This window comes from Diabrotica virgifera, chromosome 9, assembly GCF_917563875.1.
Source record: "Diabrotica virgifera virgifera chromosome 9, PGI_DIABVI_V3a".
Classification (NCBI taxonomy): domain Eukaryota; kingdom Metazoa; phylum Arthropoda; class Insecta; order Coleoptera; family Chrysomelidae; genus Diabrotica; species Diabrotica virgifera.
Genome location: NC_065451.1, coordinates 57,436,045 through 57,449,523, shown reverse-complemented (window position 1 = coordinate 57,449,523; position 13,479 = coordinate 57,436,045). Strand labels below are relative to the sequence as shown.

The following is a 13,479-nucleotide window of genomic DNA, read 5'->3' as shown; positions in this document are numbered from 1 at the left end:
GTAGCTCCTCACTAAAGTCTCTAAACCCAATTCAAAATACATCCCTACGACTATGTCTTAGTGCTATTAAGTCTAGCCCCGCTGAAAATATCTGTGTAGAAGCTTCAGAGCCACCACTCCACCTAAGAAGGCAACAACTTCTACTTACATACTTTGCAAGAATATCAGAAAATCCAAGTAACCCGGTAATAAATCTAATCAAATCCATAGACCTCCCACAGAAAATGCATCCATCACACTCTCACGTTACCACAAATATCTCCTTTATTGAATTCTCTCAACCTTTCACATACTACTGCTATTTGTACTCCTAATGCCCCTTGGCTACACAATCTTCCATTACTCAATACCGATTTATGCAGATTCGATAAAACACAAACCCCAAATTCACTCCTTAGAAAATCCTTTCAAAACATCCTCAATTCAACACAATTTGATGAAATATTATACACCGATGCGTCCAAGAATGAAGACTGTTGTGGCTGCGCTGTGTCCACAACGACGACGACAATAAGCTCTGTGCGACTACCTAGAAGCTCTAGTGTTTACACCGCAGAATTGTATGGACTACTTCAAGTACTAAAGACTTCACTTCACCCTACTTCAAATGAAAACAAAAAAATCGCCATATGTACAGATTCTCTCTCCTCGATTCATTCCATAAGATGCATCTTCACAAAAAATCCATTAGTCCAGGAAATACACAACATCTGCAACCAACTACATACCAATAACGTAACAGTCACAAAGATCTGGACTCAATCCCATGTTGGTATATTGGGAAACGAAAAAGCAGACCAGGCCGCTAAAGCAGCATGTTTTTCTGACACAACCTTCAAACAGGTGCAAACCTATACGACCTTAAAATATTGTTTAAACAAAAAATTCTCAGCTCATTGGCAGACCAGTGGAATAGAACAGAAACTAAGCTGCACGAAAATCAACATAACTTATCTCGGTTCTATATGTCATCCATGAACAGGAAAGAAAAATCAGTCATTCGCCGACTACGAATAGGGCACACACGTCTCACACACGGATAATAATAATAATAGTCTCCCGTTTTATACCGCTCACATGGCTTTGGGAGTATAGCAGGGTAGTCTGCTATATCTAGGAAGGTGACAGGGCCAATGCTCTCATTTTATTCTGGCTGAGTCGACCTGGGGCCTGTAGACATTTTTAAAAATGTTTAGTTGTTCTTGCCGGCCGTTCCCGATAAAACCGATGTTAAAGATGCCCTCTGGCCCGTGGCGGATCTACGGTGAGGGAAAATGAGGAAATTGTCCCACTAATAATGTACAACATTAAAGAACAAAATTTCTCAAACATAAAAATATATTGGCTGACATGAAACAGAAACCACAGAAAGACAGATTCAACCCAATAAACACGCTACTTAAGAAAATTAAGGGAACTTCATACCTATAACTAATAATAACTACTATAAGTTATTATTTATGTCTTTTATGTTATCTGAGTTAACCTTTTTATGTCTTTTGGTTAGTTTTTTATTGGAAGTTCCACCCTAAGGCAAATTAATGTTATCTTATAACTTTATTATAACTTTTATCTTATCTGAGTTAACCTTTTTATGTCCTTTGAATAGTTTTTTATTGGAAGTTCCCTCCTCCTCTATCCTTTATCCTTCGTAAGGATGTGGTGACCTTATGGTATTTGACGAATGGTTGCTATCCATTCTTCTCTCTCCTGGGCGCGGTGTGCTGCCTCAGACAGAGAGTAACCGGTGGCGAATTATATTTGGTCTGACCATCGGAGTGGCGATTTCCTCGAGTTCTTTTACCCTCTACCTTGCCTTCAACCACCAACCTCTCCATGCCTTATCTTCGTCTGGTAATGTGTCCAAAGTACTTCAATATATTTTGGTTGATGATGGTGGTAAGCCTAGTGTTGATGTGCTGTCCAGGGTATGCGCATCATTCTGCGATATACCCACATTTCAAAGGCCATTATACGTCGTGAGTCGGACTTTTTAATGGTCCAAGTTTCTGAAGCATAGGTAGCGATAGGAAAGATAAGCGTCCGTACCTAGGAAGTTCCACCCTAAGGCAAATTTCTAGATCCGCCATTGCCTTTGGCACGAAAAATCTTTAATTATAGTCTGCAATCCGAAATGGCAGAGGCTTGATCGGTCTGACTCCTTCAGCATTCCCCATATGTACTGGTGTCTGGTGAGTGGCAACTCCCAAAATGATAGCACAGTATTCGAAGAAACTCCCTGGCAGTATGACAGGTTGTCCCGTCCTGCTGAAGCCATTGTTGATTTTAAACTTGGACAGTTTTCCTGACCTTTTCCGTATGACCGAAAATGGTAGTCCATCATAAAAATTTTTTCTGCAAAACTCTGTTTTGCAGACAACAATTTTTCAAAAAAAAACGACACTGTTAGTGTCGAATTACCGACGCACTGTCGCCTCACTTTTGAAAGTTTGCAGAACTTTCGCAATCCTGGACCGCGTTTATTGCTACCTGTTGATCGCTACTGTGTGCTCTTAATAACAAAGTCGGAACGTGGTTTAAGCTATCACGACTAGTGACAATTGATTTAGCGCATAAAAATACTATGAAAAAGACTACTAGTCCATCTGGTGAGACGGCTCCCGTCTGAAAAATTTTCTGATCCGATTTCTTTATGGATTCATATTAAAAAATGTCCCCTTTAAACAAATCTGAAGGGTCCTGGCGGAATTTTTGGACAGAAATAGTTTAAACATTTTTTTTAAGCAAATACAAAAGATCACCTTTTTTTGCTCTGGAACATATATTTATAGGTTTTTTTTGGGTATTTTAAACAAGAAAGGAATCTCGTAATTTTTCTTAAAAGTTGATAGTTTTTGAGTTGGCGATTTAAAATCTGAAAAATGCGAAAATACGCATTTTCGAGGCTTAAAAACTTATATATAAATTAGTATTTTTGAGGTTGACAGGTACTTAAATTGAAGATTAAACATTCAGCTTCAAGATTCTGAAGAGTGATCGCGTCCAACCTTAATTTATACCGTTATTTTTTAATTGATAAATATGCGTGTTTTTCCGATTTTTTTGCCGGTGCGGCGAGCTCTATTTCAAAAATCTCCTATTTTCCTCCGAAAAATGTTTGTTCTGGATTCTTTGGGATATTCTAAATAAAATAAGTTTCCTGACATTTCTCTCAAAATTTAACAGTTTTAAAGTTATTAGCGATTAAAAATCCGAAAAATGCCAAAAAAACGCATTTTTGGATTTTCAATCGCTTATAACTTTAAAACTATTAACTTTTGAGAAAAATGTCAAGAAACTTATTTTATTTAGAATATTCCAAAGAATCTAGAAAAAATATTTTTTGGAGGAAAATAGGAGATTTTTGAAAAAAAACAACGGTATGAATTAAGGTTAGACGCGATCACTCTTCAGAATCTTGAAGCTGAATATTTAATCTTCTTTTTAGGTAGCTGGCAACCTTAAAAATACTAATTTAAATATTAGTTTTTAGGCCTCGAAAATGCGTATTTTAGCATTTTTCAGATTTTAAATCGTGTATAACTCGAAAATTCTCAATTTTTGAGAAAATTTACAAAATACCTTTCTTGTTTAAAATGACACACAAAACTTAAAAATTATATGTTCCGGAGCAAAAAAAGGAATTTGTTGTACTTCAGATTGGTTTAACCCTTAAACGCCCAACCTTTTTTAGGTTCCATGTACGCCCAAGGGTGGGTAAAAAATGTCCACCTCGAAAATAGCCAATATATTTATTGAGAGTTGTTGGAAATGGATTAAACTTAAGAATATTATGCTTAATAAACACAACATTTTCTAAAATATTTCTATATACAATTTACAAACCTTGCAACAAAATTACAATGTAAATCAAAATTAACATACCAATAAAAGACAGTAATTCAGATTTTTCGATTTTCTCCACATTCTTCCTTTCAACCTCCTTATGGGCGGATAATTATGTATATTATGTAATTATACGTCGATAATTATATGGATTATCTTCCTACCAACGGGAAATTATATAGAAACCTTTATAAACAAGTTTTACCGAGGGTGTACTTTTTATGCCCACCCATATTTAACTCAAGCTGCTACTTTTATTTTCAAAAATATCCGTAGAACCAAATTAACATTCGATAAAGGGCTGTCTTTTTAACAATAAATAATTTTTTTTTAATTTTAATACACGTAATAAATATGCTACAAGGGAATACGCACTAGGTGGACATTTTTTACCCACCCTTGGGCGTTTAAGGGTTAAAGGGGACATTTGTGAATAGGAATCCACAAACAAACCGAATTAGAAATTTTTCCAGACGGGAGCGGTCTCACCACATGGACTATATAAACTTGCTGTAGATAACGCATTTCGAGCTTTTCGGCGAATAAACAATTATTTTGTTATTAACAAAATAAGAACATATTTTGAGTAATCGCTACTAGTTGCATTCGATTCAGCGACCACAAATAAACCATAGAAGACCTTAACACTATCAATTTATTTACACGGCTTCTAATAATTCATGAAAAACACCTAATTTTACCATAATTTGTTAATAACAATTAAACACACCACATTTGGGCTTCCAGACCACTTCCATTGGATTCAGCGACCCAAAAAACCTATAATACCACCATCAAATAGCGGCGAGAGATTTTATGTTGCGAATACTCTTATCTTGCGACTAGATCAGCGATTCTCAACCTGTGGGGTGCGCCCCCCTAGGGGGGCGCGCTTTTAGTAATGAAGAGGCGTCCCAGGCAACCAAGTGACGTCAATAACGTCAAGGAAACTTCAGTTTTTGGTTGAATATATACACGTGTTTGAAAATTACGCCGTTATAACGTCTTTTGTAGGTGATTTTAAATACGTAAGATTAATGACGTTAAAATACGTTTTAAAACACGTTTTCATTTCAGACAGCCCAAGTCTGACGTCACAAAAATGGAAGGAGTTAATGCTTATAATGTTAATGTTGTATATTGACATGACATTAACTCCAAACTTCATTTATTGTTTACGTGCTTTGTGTGGTAAAATAAGACCTGGTGTTTTGGTGTTTTTTTCTGTTAATGAACTAATTAATATGCGTTGTTCACGATTCTTTTTGATTTAATGGACAGCGTTATTTAAGTTAAGATATTATGCTGGACAATTTGTTAATAAACTATTTATTAGTTTAAATGTTGTTTCAGTTTTGACACAGTAACGAACGGTTTGATAATCAATTTACGCTCGGTTTCATAATCAGTTAAAGTGGACTTTAAATTTTAAGTTGGTAACTTTATCAATGCAATTCATACGGGTAAATGTCAACGTTGAAGTGAATTTTAGTTAATGTTCAATTTAAGTTGATTATGAAACCGGGTATTAAAGTGAACATTAACTAAAGTTCACTTTAAAGTTGACATTTACCCATATGAATTGTATTGATAAAGGTACCAACTTAAAATTTAAAGTCCACTTTAACTGATTATGAAACCGAACGTAAGTATACCTATATAAAAAGTGAAAATTGTATAATGTTGCATTGAGGGCACCTATTGTAATTTGATTGTAGTTCTATGCATTTTTTTTTATAGTCTTCCATTTGGTTTTACTTTTAGCCTATAAGCTAAATTTAAAACAGTTAAATGAAAAATTGCAATACCAACAATGCCCATACGAATAATTAATATTCTAAAAATGAATAACCATTTTCAATTTCGTTGCAAAACGAAAATACAGCCGAACCATATTCCAGTCCAATCAGAGAGTGTTGCAAGCACCTCTACCGGTTTCGAAACTTATTAGTCTCTCATCAGGAGGCACATATGCTGCTATCCCTGATCCAACCAAAACAAACCCCAGCGTGCAGTCCCGAATTGCAACGAACGAAATGGCATAGATGCCCTAGCGGCAACTGCTAGCAAAAGACTAAGTTTTCACTCTAATGGCATATAACATATCCCACCAGAATGAAAACAATGGGAACCTTCTCTGGTTACACCTCCGAGGCTTCTACAATTTGCAAGCCATACGGATGCTGAGACTAAGGAAGATGAGGGAATTCTACAATTTACAATTCACGTCACATCTGCTCAGCGCGGTAAAGTTCCAACGAGACTGGTTCCCTTCATACTCCACACAGAGTAAATGTAAATTAAAAATGAATAACCATTTTCAATTTCGTTGCAAAACGAAAATACAGCCGAACCATATTCCAGTCCAATCAGAGAGTGCTGCAAGCACCTCTACCGGTTTCGAAACTTATTAGTCTCTCATCAGGAGGCACATATGCTGCTCTCCCTGATCCAACCAAAACAAACCCCAGCGTGCAGTCCCGAATTGCAACGAACGAAATGGCATAGATGCCCTAGCGCAGTCACAATTAATATTCTGTATTTTTAAAACCATTAAATGAAAAATAATCTAAAAAAACCACATAAAAACTACGTTTTTGATATCACGTATTTAAAACGTGATAAAAATGACGTCAGTTATAGTGGGACATATTCACGTGACTTTCGACGTCGAAAAAACGTGAAAAACTGACGTGGTTTGGTGATTTTCTTCTGATGGTTCTGATGGTTATTTTCAACGTTTCTTAAACGTTATTTGGTTGCCTGGGGTGAGCATATAAAAAACACACCAACACCTTCTGACAAAATAAAAAATAAAATACACATGAACACTGATGAGGAATTATAATCATAAAGAGCACTCAATACAATCAAAGTAAGATTTTACTGTTTTTTGTCAAAATACTCAAGGTACAATATTATTGCATAGATATATTGTTATTGAACGAGGGGAGCGCGGTGAAAATATTTATGGAAAATCGGGTCGCAAAGGGTAAAAGGTTGAGAAACGCTGGACTAGACTATAATGCCGCGACAAAAATCAGCCGCACGATTATTGTAGGGTTGGTTAATCAATCACACTCACGTCATTCTTTCACAATTTCTACCGAATAAAAAAACAAGGTGATACTGTTTGTTCATTGCTTAATTGTTTGTTTTCTTTTCAGTTATTTGGTTCGCCTGTCCTACAACTTCGACGTCCTTATGGAAGTTTGCTTTTTTAGAGAACACTTCGACTGCGTCCAACAATTCGCCATGATTCTCTATTACACGAACTTCAGTATAAACTTTTTGTTGTACACAATGTGCGGGAAAGCTTTCCGGTTATGCCTAAGGACATTTCTGTGCAATATTTGTGAAAAGATTTTTTGTGTTTCAAGGCGAAATCAAAGAAGCTTCAATGTTTAAATTGGTAGAATTTTATAAGAGTATTTTTCTAAATAAAGATGTTGATTATTAAAACCTTGTAGACTTTACTTTCAAATTTAGATACCTTAATTTATTGCAGGACTCTTCAACCAAATTCTATTTAAAAACAGTTTTTATACGTAATAGACGAGCGGAACAACCCCAAAAACGCTTATTTCTCGAGATACTGACCACGGACAAGAGAATGGCCCATTTTAGTCATACTGTATGTTTTTAATGGGACTGAAAAAGAAAATGAGGTTTATTTTGAATTTCATGTGGGGGAACATTGTCAAAATCGCAATTTTACCCTAAAAATAAAAAAAAAATTAAATCACGTTTATTTGTGTTTACCTCGCTACAACTCTGTTCCATTTTAATATTTTTTTCTGAAATTTTTACAGTCTATAGCTCTAACATTTCTGAAGACAACGGTACCTGTGTCAAGCTTTTATTCTTATCGTGATAAGGTTATAAATTTTTTAAAGGAAAAGGTGCGAATTTGTTAATTGCAAAGTTTAATCGCAAAACTTGTGTGACGACGTTCAAAATTCAGCTTCATAATAATTACGTTTATATTAAAATAGAGAGTACAAAGAAGCTTTATAGTAAGATTTAGATGAAAATGTTTTATGGAAAAAAAATAGTGCAACTTTTAATGTCGACATTCGAAATCCCCAATATAACGCTTACTTTTCGGGATACTGACCGTGAGTAGTGAATGGCTAATTTTGATCCTAGATTATATTTTTGACCGTGATGAAAACGAAAATGAAATTTATTTTAAATTTTAGGTGGGGGAATATTGTCAAAATTGCTGTACCCTAAAAATATAAAAAAAATGAAATCAGGTTTTTTGCGTTTAGCTCGCTACAAATCTAGTCCGTTTTAATATTTGTTTCTAAAGTTTCTACACGATATATCGCTAACTTTTTTGAAGACAATGGTTTCTGCTTTAAGCTTTTAGTCTTATTCTAGTAAAAGTTATGAATCTTTTAAAGTACAATTAGTACGGTATAGTTAGACCCAAACCCAGACATACAAAGTGAAAGTTATCCTCCAACACCAAATTGTTCTATATGGTCCACATAATGTTCAGAAAGAAGTCACACCATTTTGAGCGTCGGGTTTGGGGAGAAGAGGGGGGGAGAAATCTGCAAATTCGTAGTTTTTTACGGTTTCCGTCAATATTTCTAAAACTAAGCGGTTTAGCATGAACAACCTTCTACACAAAATTGTTCTACATTAAATTTGAAATAAAAAATGCCCATGCATGACCCTTCTAAAATGAACGGTTCCAAAGTTACGGAGGTAGTATAGTATAATTCGTCCAAAAAAAGGCCTAACCCAGACATCCACAGTAAAAGTTTTCCTTCAACACCAAATTGTTCTATATGGTCCACATATTGTTCAGTAAAAAGTTACACCATTTTGAGCGTCCGGTTTGGGGGGGAGATGGGGGAGAAATCGGTAAATTAGTACTTTTTTTACGTTTTTCGTCAATATTTCTAAAACTATGCTTTAGCGTAAGAAATGTTCTATAGAAAAATGTTCTACATAAAATTTAAAACAAAAAAGGTTCCATACATAATTGTTATGAAATCAATGGTTCCAGAGTTACGGAGGCTGAAACGTGGAGGTTTTCGTTACTTTTTATATTTACCGATTTATCCCCGCTCTCCCCCGCAAACCCGACGCTCAAAATGGTGTGACTTTTTTCTGAACATTATGTGGACCATATAGAACAATTTGGTGTTGGAAATTAACTTTCACTTTGGATGTCTGGGTTTTTGGTATAATTATATCATAAATATTGCCCAAAAATATAAAAAGTATCGAAAACCTCGACATTTCACCCTCCGTAACTCTGGAACCGTTGATTTTATAACAATTATGTATAGAAAATTTTTTGTTTTAAATTTTATTTGGAACATTTTTATATATAACATTGTTTACGCTAAAGCATAGTTTTAGAAATATTAACGAAAAACGTAAAAAAACTTCTAATTTACCGGCTTCTCTCCCATCTCCCTCCCAAACCGGACGCTCAAAATGGTGTAACATTTTACTGAACAACATGTGGACCATATAGAACCTTTTGGTGTTGGAGGAAAACTTTTACTTTGGATGTTTGGGTTAGGCCTTTTTTTGGACCAGTTATACTATACTACCTCCGTAACTTTGGAACCATTCATTTTAGAAAGATTATGCATAGGGAGTTTTTATTTAAAATTTAATGTAGAACAATTTTGTATAGAAGGTTGTTCATGCTAAACCGCATAGTTATAGTTTTAGAAATATTGGCGAAAAACTTAAAAAACTACGAATTTACCGATTTCTCCCCCCTCTCCCCCCAAACCCGTCACTTAAAATGGTGTGACTTTTTTCTGGACATTGTGTGGACCATATAGAACAATTTGGTGTTAAAGGATAACTTTCACTTTGGATGTCTAGGTTATGCCATCTTTTGGATCAACTATACTATACTAAATGTGCAAATACGTGAATTGCAAAGTTTAATCGCAAAATTTGACTGACAAAATTTGAAATATAGATTTTAAATCAAATTCCAAAATAAAACATGAGTACAAAGATTTTTGGATTAAATTGTTTTATAGAAAACAAATGGTGCAACTTTTAACATCTACGTTATCTTTGGTGCTGAATGGCTAATTTTGGTCTTACTTTATGTTTTTGATGGTGCTGAAAACGAAAATTAAGTTTATTTTGAATTTTAGGTGGGACAACATTGTCAAATTCGCAATTTTGCCCTAAAAATAAAAAAAATTAAACCACGTTTTTCATAAAATTAAAAGTTACGCCATGTTTTTTCAATAACACATCTAGACCTAAAACTCCCCATCAAACTTCTTTGAACTCTATGGTCTAACATAAATGTAATCAAATAGATAAATTTTAAATTTTGTCACTTAATTTTTGCGATTTAACTTTGCAATTCACGAATCTTCTTCTTTGATTTTAAAAAAATCATAACTTTTATGAAGAAAAGACTGAAAGACTACAGTTACTTTCATAGTCTTCACAAAGGTGAGAAATATATGCTGTAGAAATTTAAGAAAAAAATATTAAAATAGAACAGAGATGTAGCGAGTTAAACGTAAAAATTCGTGACTTCACTTTTTTTTTCATTTTTAGGTTCAAATTGCGATTTTGACAATGTTCCCTCATATAACATTCAAAATAAACCATACAAAAAATACATTAATTAATAGTATTATTACTCTGCTTTTAAATAACTTTATTCAAACACCAAGAATATTAGATATTACGACACTTTAAAACTTTTACAACTTTAACAAAATGACAACTATAAACGTAAAAATTAGATCAGCTTTATTTAATACAGCTGATATTTGTCAACTTTCTATTTTAATGTTCAGTTTGTATACATTTTCTGACGTTCTGAACGTCACTAGACATAAAAATAAACATTGCAACCAGTGAAGGGTCCCAGACTGTAATAGTTCAAGGTTCCTATGGATCTAGTAGGGTGTATAACTGTATAACTGTATAACTGTGTGTACAAGAATAAAAAACCGCTAAACGCCGTAAAAATTAGTGGCGCATACAATATTACAGCTACAAAAGATCTGATATGAAAATGACGTGGCGCGAAAATGTATTTTCATTTTGATGCAAAACAAAATTCTAGTTTTATTTTAAAAGATTTTTTCATAATATTTCCTCAATTTGAAGTAAAACGCGCCACAAAACAGTAACTTTGATACAGTTTGAATTTTGAAACTCTTTTGTGGCGCGTTTACTTCAAATTTAGCAAATATTATGGAAAAATCTTTTAAACTAAAATTAAAATTTTATTTTGCATCAAAATGAAAATACATTTTCGCGCCACGTATTCATATCAAATCTTTTGTAGCTGGAATATTGTATGCGCCACTCATTTTTACGGCGTTTAGCGGTTTTTTATTCTTGTATTAGGAGTTCTTCAAAGTTATTTATAAATTAAATGTATGAAGTTGAATGCAATGTTTCTCGATTACACGTTACGCTTTATAAATGGTCACCTTTGTCGCATGATCTCCCAAATGATCTAGTGTCCATCGAATGTACACTAGATTTTTTTCTATTCGAAATAAATTAAAAAAAAATATTGGTATGGCCGGTAAATAAACTCGGATTGCCCGTTGCCAGATCAAATTAAGCGTCGTAACCACTACAACTACATAAACCATTTCGGGAATAATCGTTAACTGGATTATACTTTTGCAGATTAATAACTTCTAAACGGCTTAACCGATTTTGATCAGTAAACATGTGTTTGAAACGTATTGACAAGTAGTATATGATGCATCTAAGGTCAAGTATGATAACTGAAGCTATTACAGAAATTATTGAGCTTGAAAAACCGTTTTTCGTGTAGGAAATAGATTTGATCATATTTATGAGGTCTATAACTTCAAAATTCAAATTTTCCCGGATAAGGATTATACACCGTTACATCCGTCTAGATTCTTTCTACAAATGCTCAGTTATAGGCGCAATTGATAGGTTGAAATTTTGAGTAATTGTCGAAAAACCAAAATTTTCAAAGTTTAGTTTTTTAGTTTTTCGGCTATACTGAGCCGTGTCTATGTCCGATCCTGACGGTTTAGACACCATTTGAAAGCATATCTCAATACTATGGATTTGGTGTATTTGCGGTTCTCCTGTCTCTTCTTGAACCGAAGATATATACCCCCAAAAAATAAGCCGTTTTGTTCCTACCAAGTCCTATGGCTGGCTTATGGGTGGTCAAAAGTCACAAACTACACCGGTTCTGAATCGGCCCTGACCCCCTCTTCAAACACAAAAAAAATTCAGATCGGTTTAACTTTTTCAGCCACATACATATATATCCACAAACATTTTCCCTTTTTTAAATAGAAATTGAGTCATATTTCTGGGCTCGGTAACTTTTGAATGGTATAAGAGATTTTTAAAATTAGACATGTGTTGGAAAGGTAATGATTAGTACTATTAGAAGCCGCCAAGGTCGGACTTAAATTTCAAAGTTTTTTTGGAGTTTTGGGGACGAGAACGAAAAACAGACCCTAAATAGGAAGGGCCGTAAAATCCATACCTTTGGACCAAAATGGATGGTTGACATATTTTATGAAGGGGAGAGTCTTTTCCTGAACTTTAAGATGGGAGTTGGCTCAATTTTCAATTCAGTCTTAGAAAATCGAAAATTTCGTGTATACAGGGTGTCCAGAAACTCTACCGACAAACGAAGACAGGAGATTCCTCGGATAATTTTAAGACAATTTAACCCAATTCACCTAGTCCGAAAATACTTCTTAAGGGAGCTAGAGCTCTTTGAAGATGGCGTCATGAAATTAGTTTTTCTTAAATACCTCCAGAACGCTTCTATTTAGAAGAACGAAAATTGGTATGCATATTTACTTTTTAGAGATGAATCGAAAAGGTACTCTTGCTTTAAGTCGGTAGGACACACCGTTTTCTAGAAAAATCGATTTGAAAGTTCCTCGTTTTTGGAATATGGAAAAAAATTGAAAGAACTTTTCAACAAAAAACGAAGTATTTTACCAACATTAAGTAAGAGTAACTTTTAGTACTCGAATACCTCATAATTTAATAATCTAGTGTCAAAAATGCTCAAAAACTCAAGACAAAAATGTTATGCTATAAAATAACTGTTGACCTACCCAAAAGGGACGCCTATGACCAGTACTAGAAATTCGCAATTAATGAAATCGATTTGTCTCTGGAATATAAATAAATGTACCAGTTTTCGTCTTTCTAAACAGTTTTTTTTTTGAATTTTTTTTTTTAATTTAAGAAGCGAAAAATATTTAAATCGATTTTTCTAGAAAACGGTGTATCCTACCGATTTAAAACAAGAGTACCTTTTAGTACTAGAATACTTCACAATTTCATAATCCACTGTAGGAAATGCATAAAAGTTAAAGATAAAAAAGTTATGCGATAAAATAACCGTTGCCCTACCCAAAACGGGCGCCTATGATCGGTACTAGAAATTTGCAATGGATGGATTAGATTTATATCTTGTAGATAAATACGCGTACCAATTTTTGTTTTTCTTAATTGAAGCGTTCTGGAGATATTTAAGAAAAACTAATTACAAGACGCCATCTTCAAAGAGCTCTAGCTCCCTTAGGAAGCATTTTCGGACTATGTGAATTGGGTTAAATTATCTTAAAATTATCTGAGGAATCTCCTGTC

General features: G+C 34.1%; 2 protein-coding genes across 2 annotated transcripts in view; one reads left to right on the top strand and one right to left on the bottom strand.

Moving 5' to 3' along the window:
- LOC126891898 (neuropeptides capa receptor-like) overlaps positions 1 to 7,292 on the top strand; it is a 314,556-nt gene extending 307,264 nt beyond the window's left edge. Inside the window, exon 4 of the mRNA XM_050661240.1 lies at positions 7,014 to 7,292. Within this exon, the coding sequence (XP_050517197.1) occupies positions 7,014 to 7,254 (241 nt within the window). The 3' untranslated portion in view covers positions 7,255 to 7,292. The remainder of the gene's footprint in view (positions 1 to 7,013) is intronic.
- The window catches only part of LOC114334288 (dynein axonemal heavy chain 1-like), a 947,682-nt gene that overhangs the window by 454,697 nt on the left and 479,506 nt on the right, over positions 1 to 13,479 (bottom strand). The window lies entirely within an intron of this gene.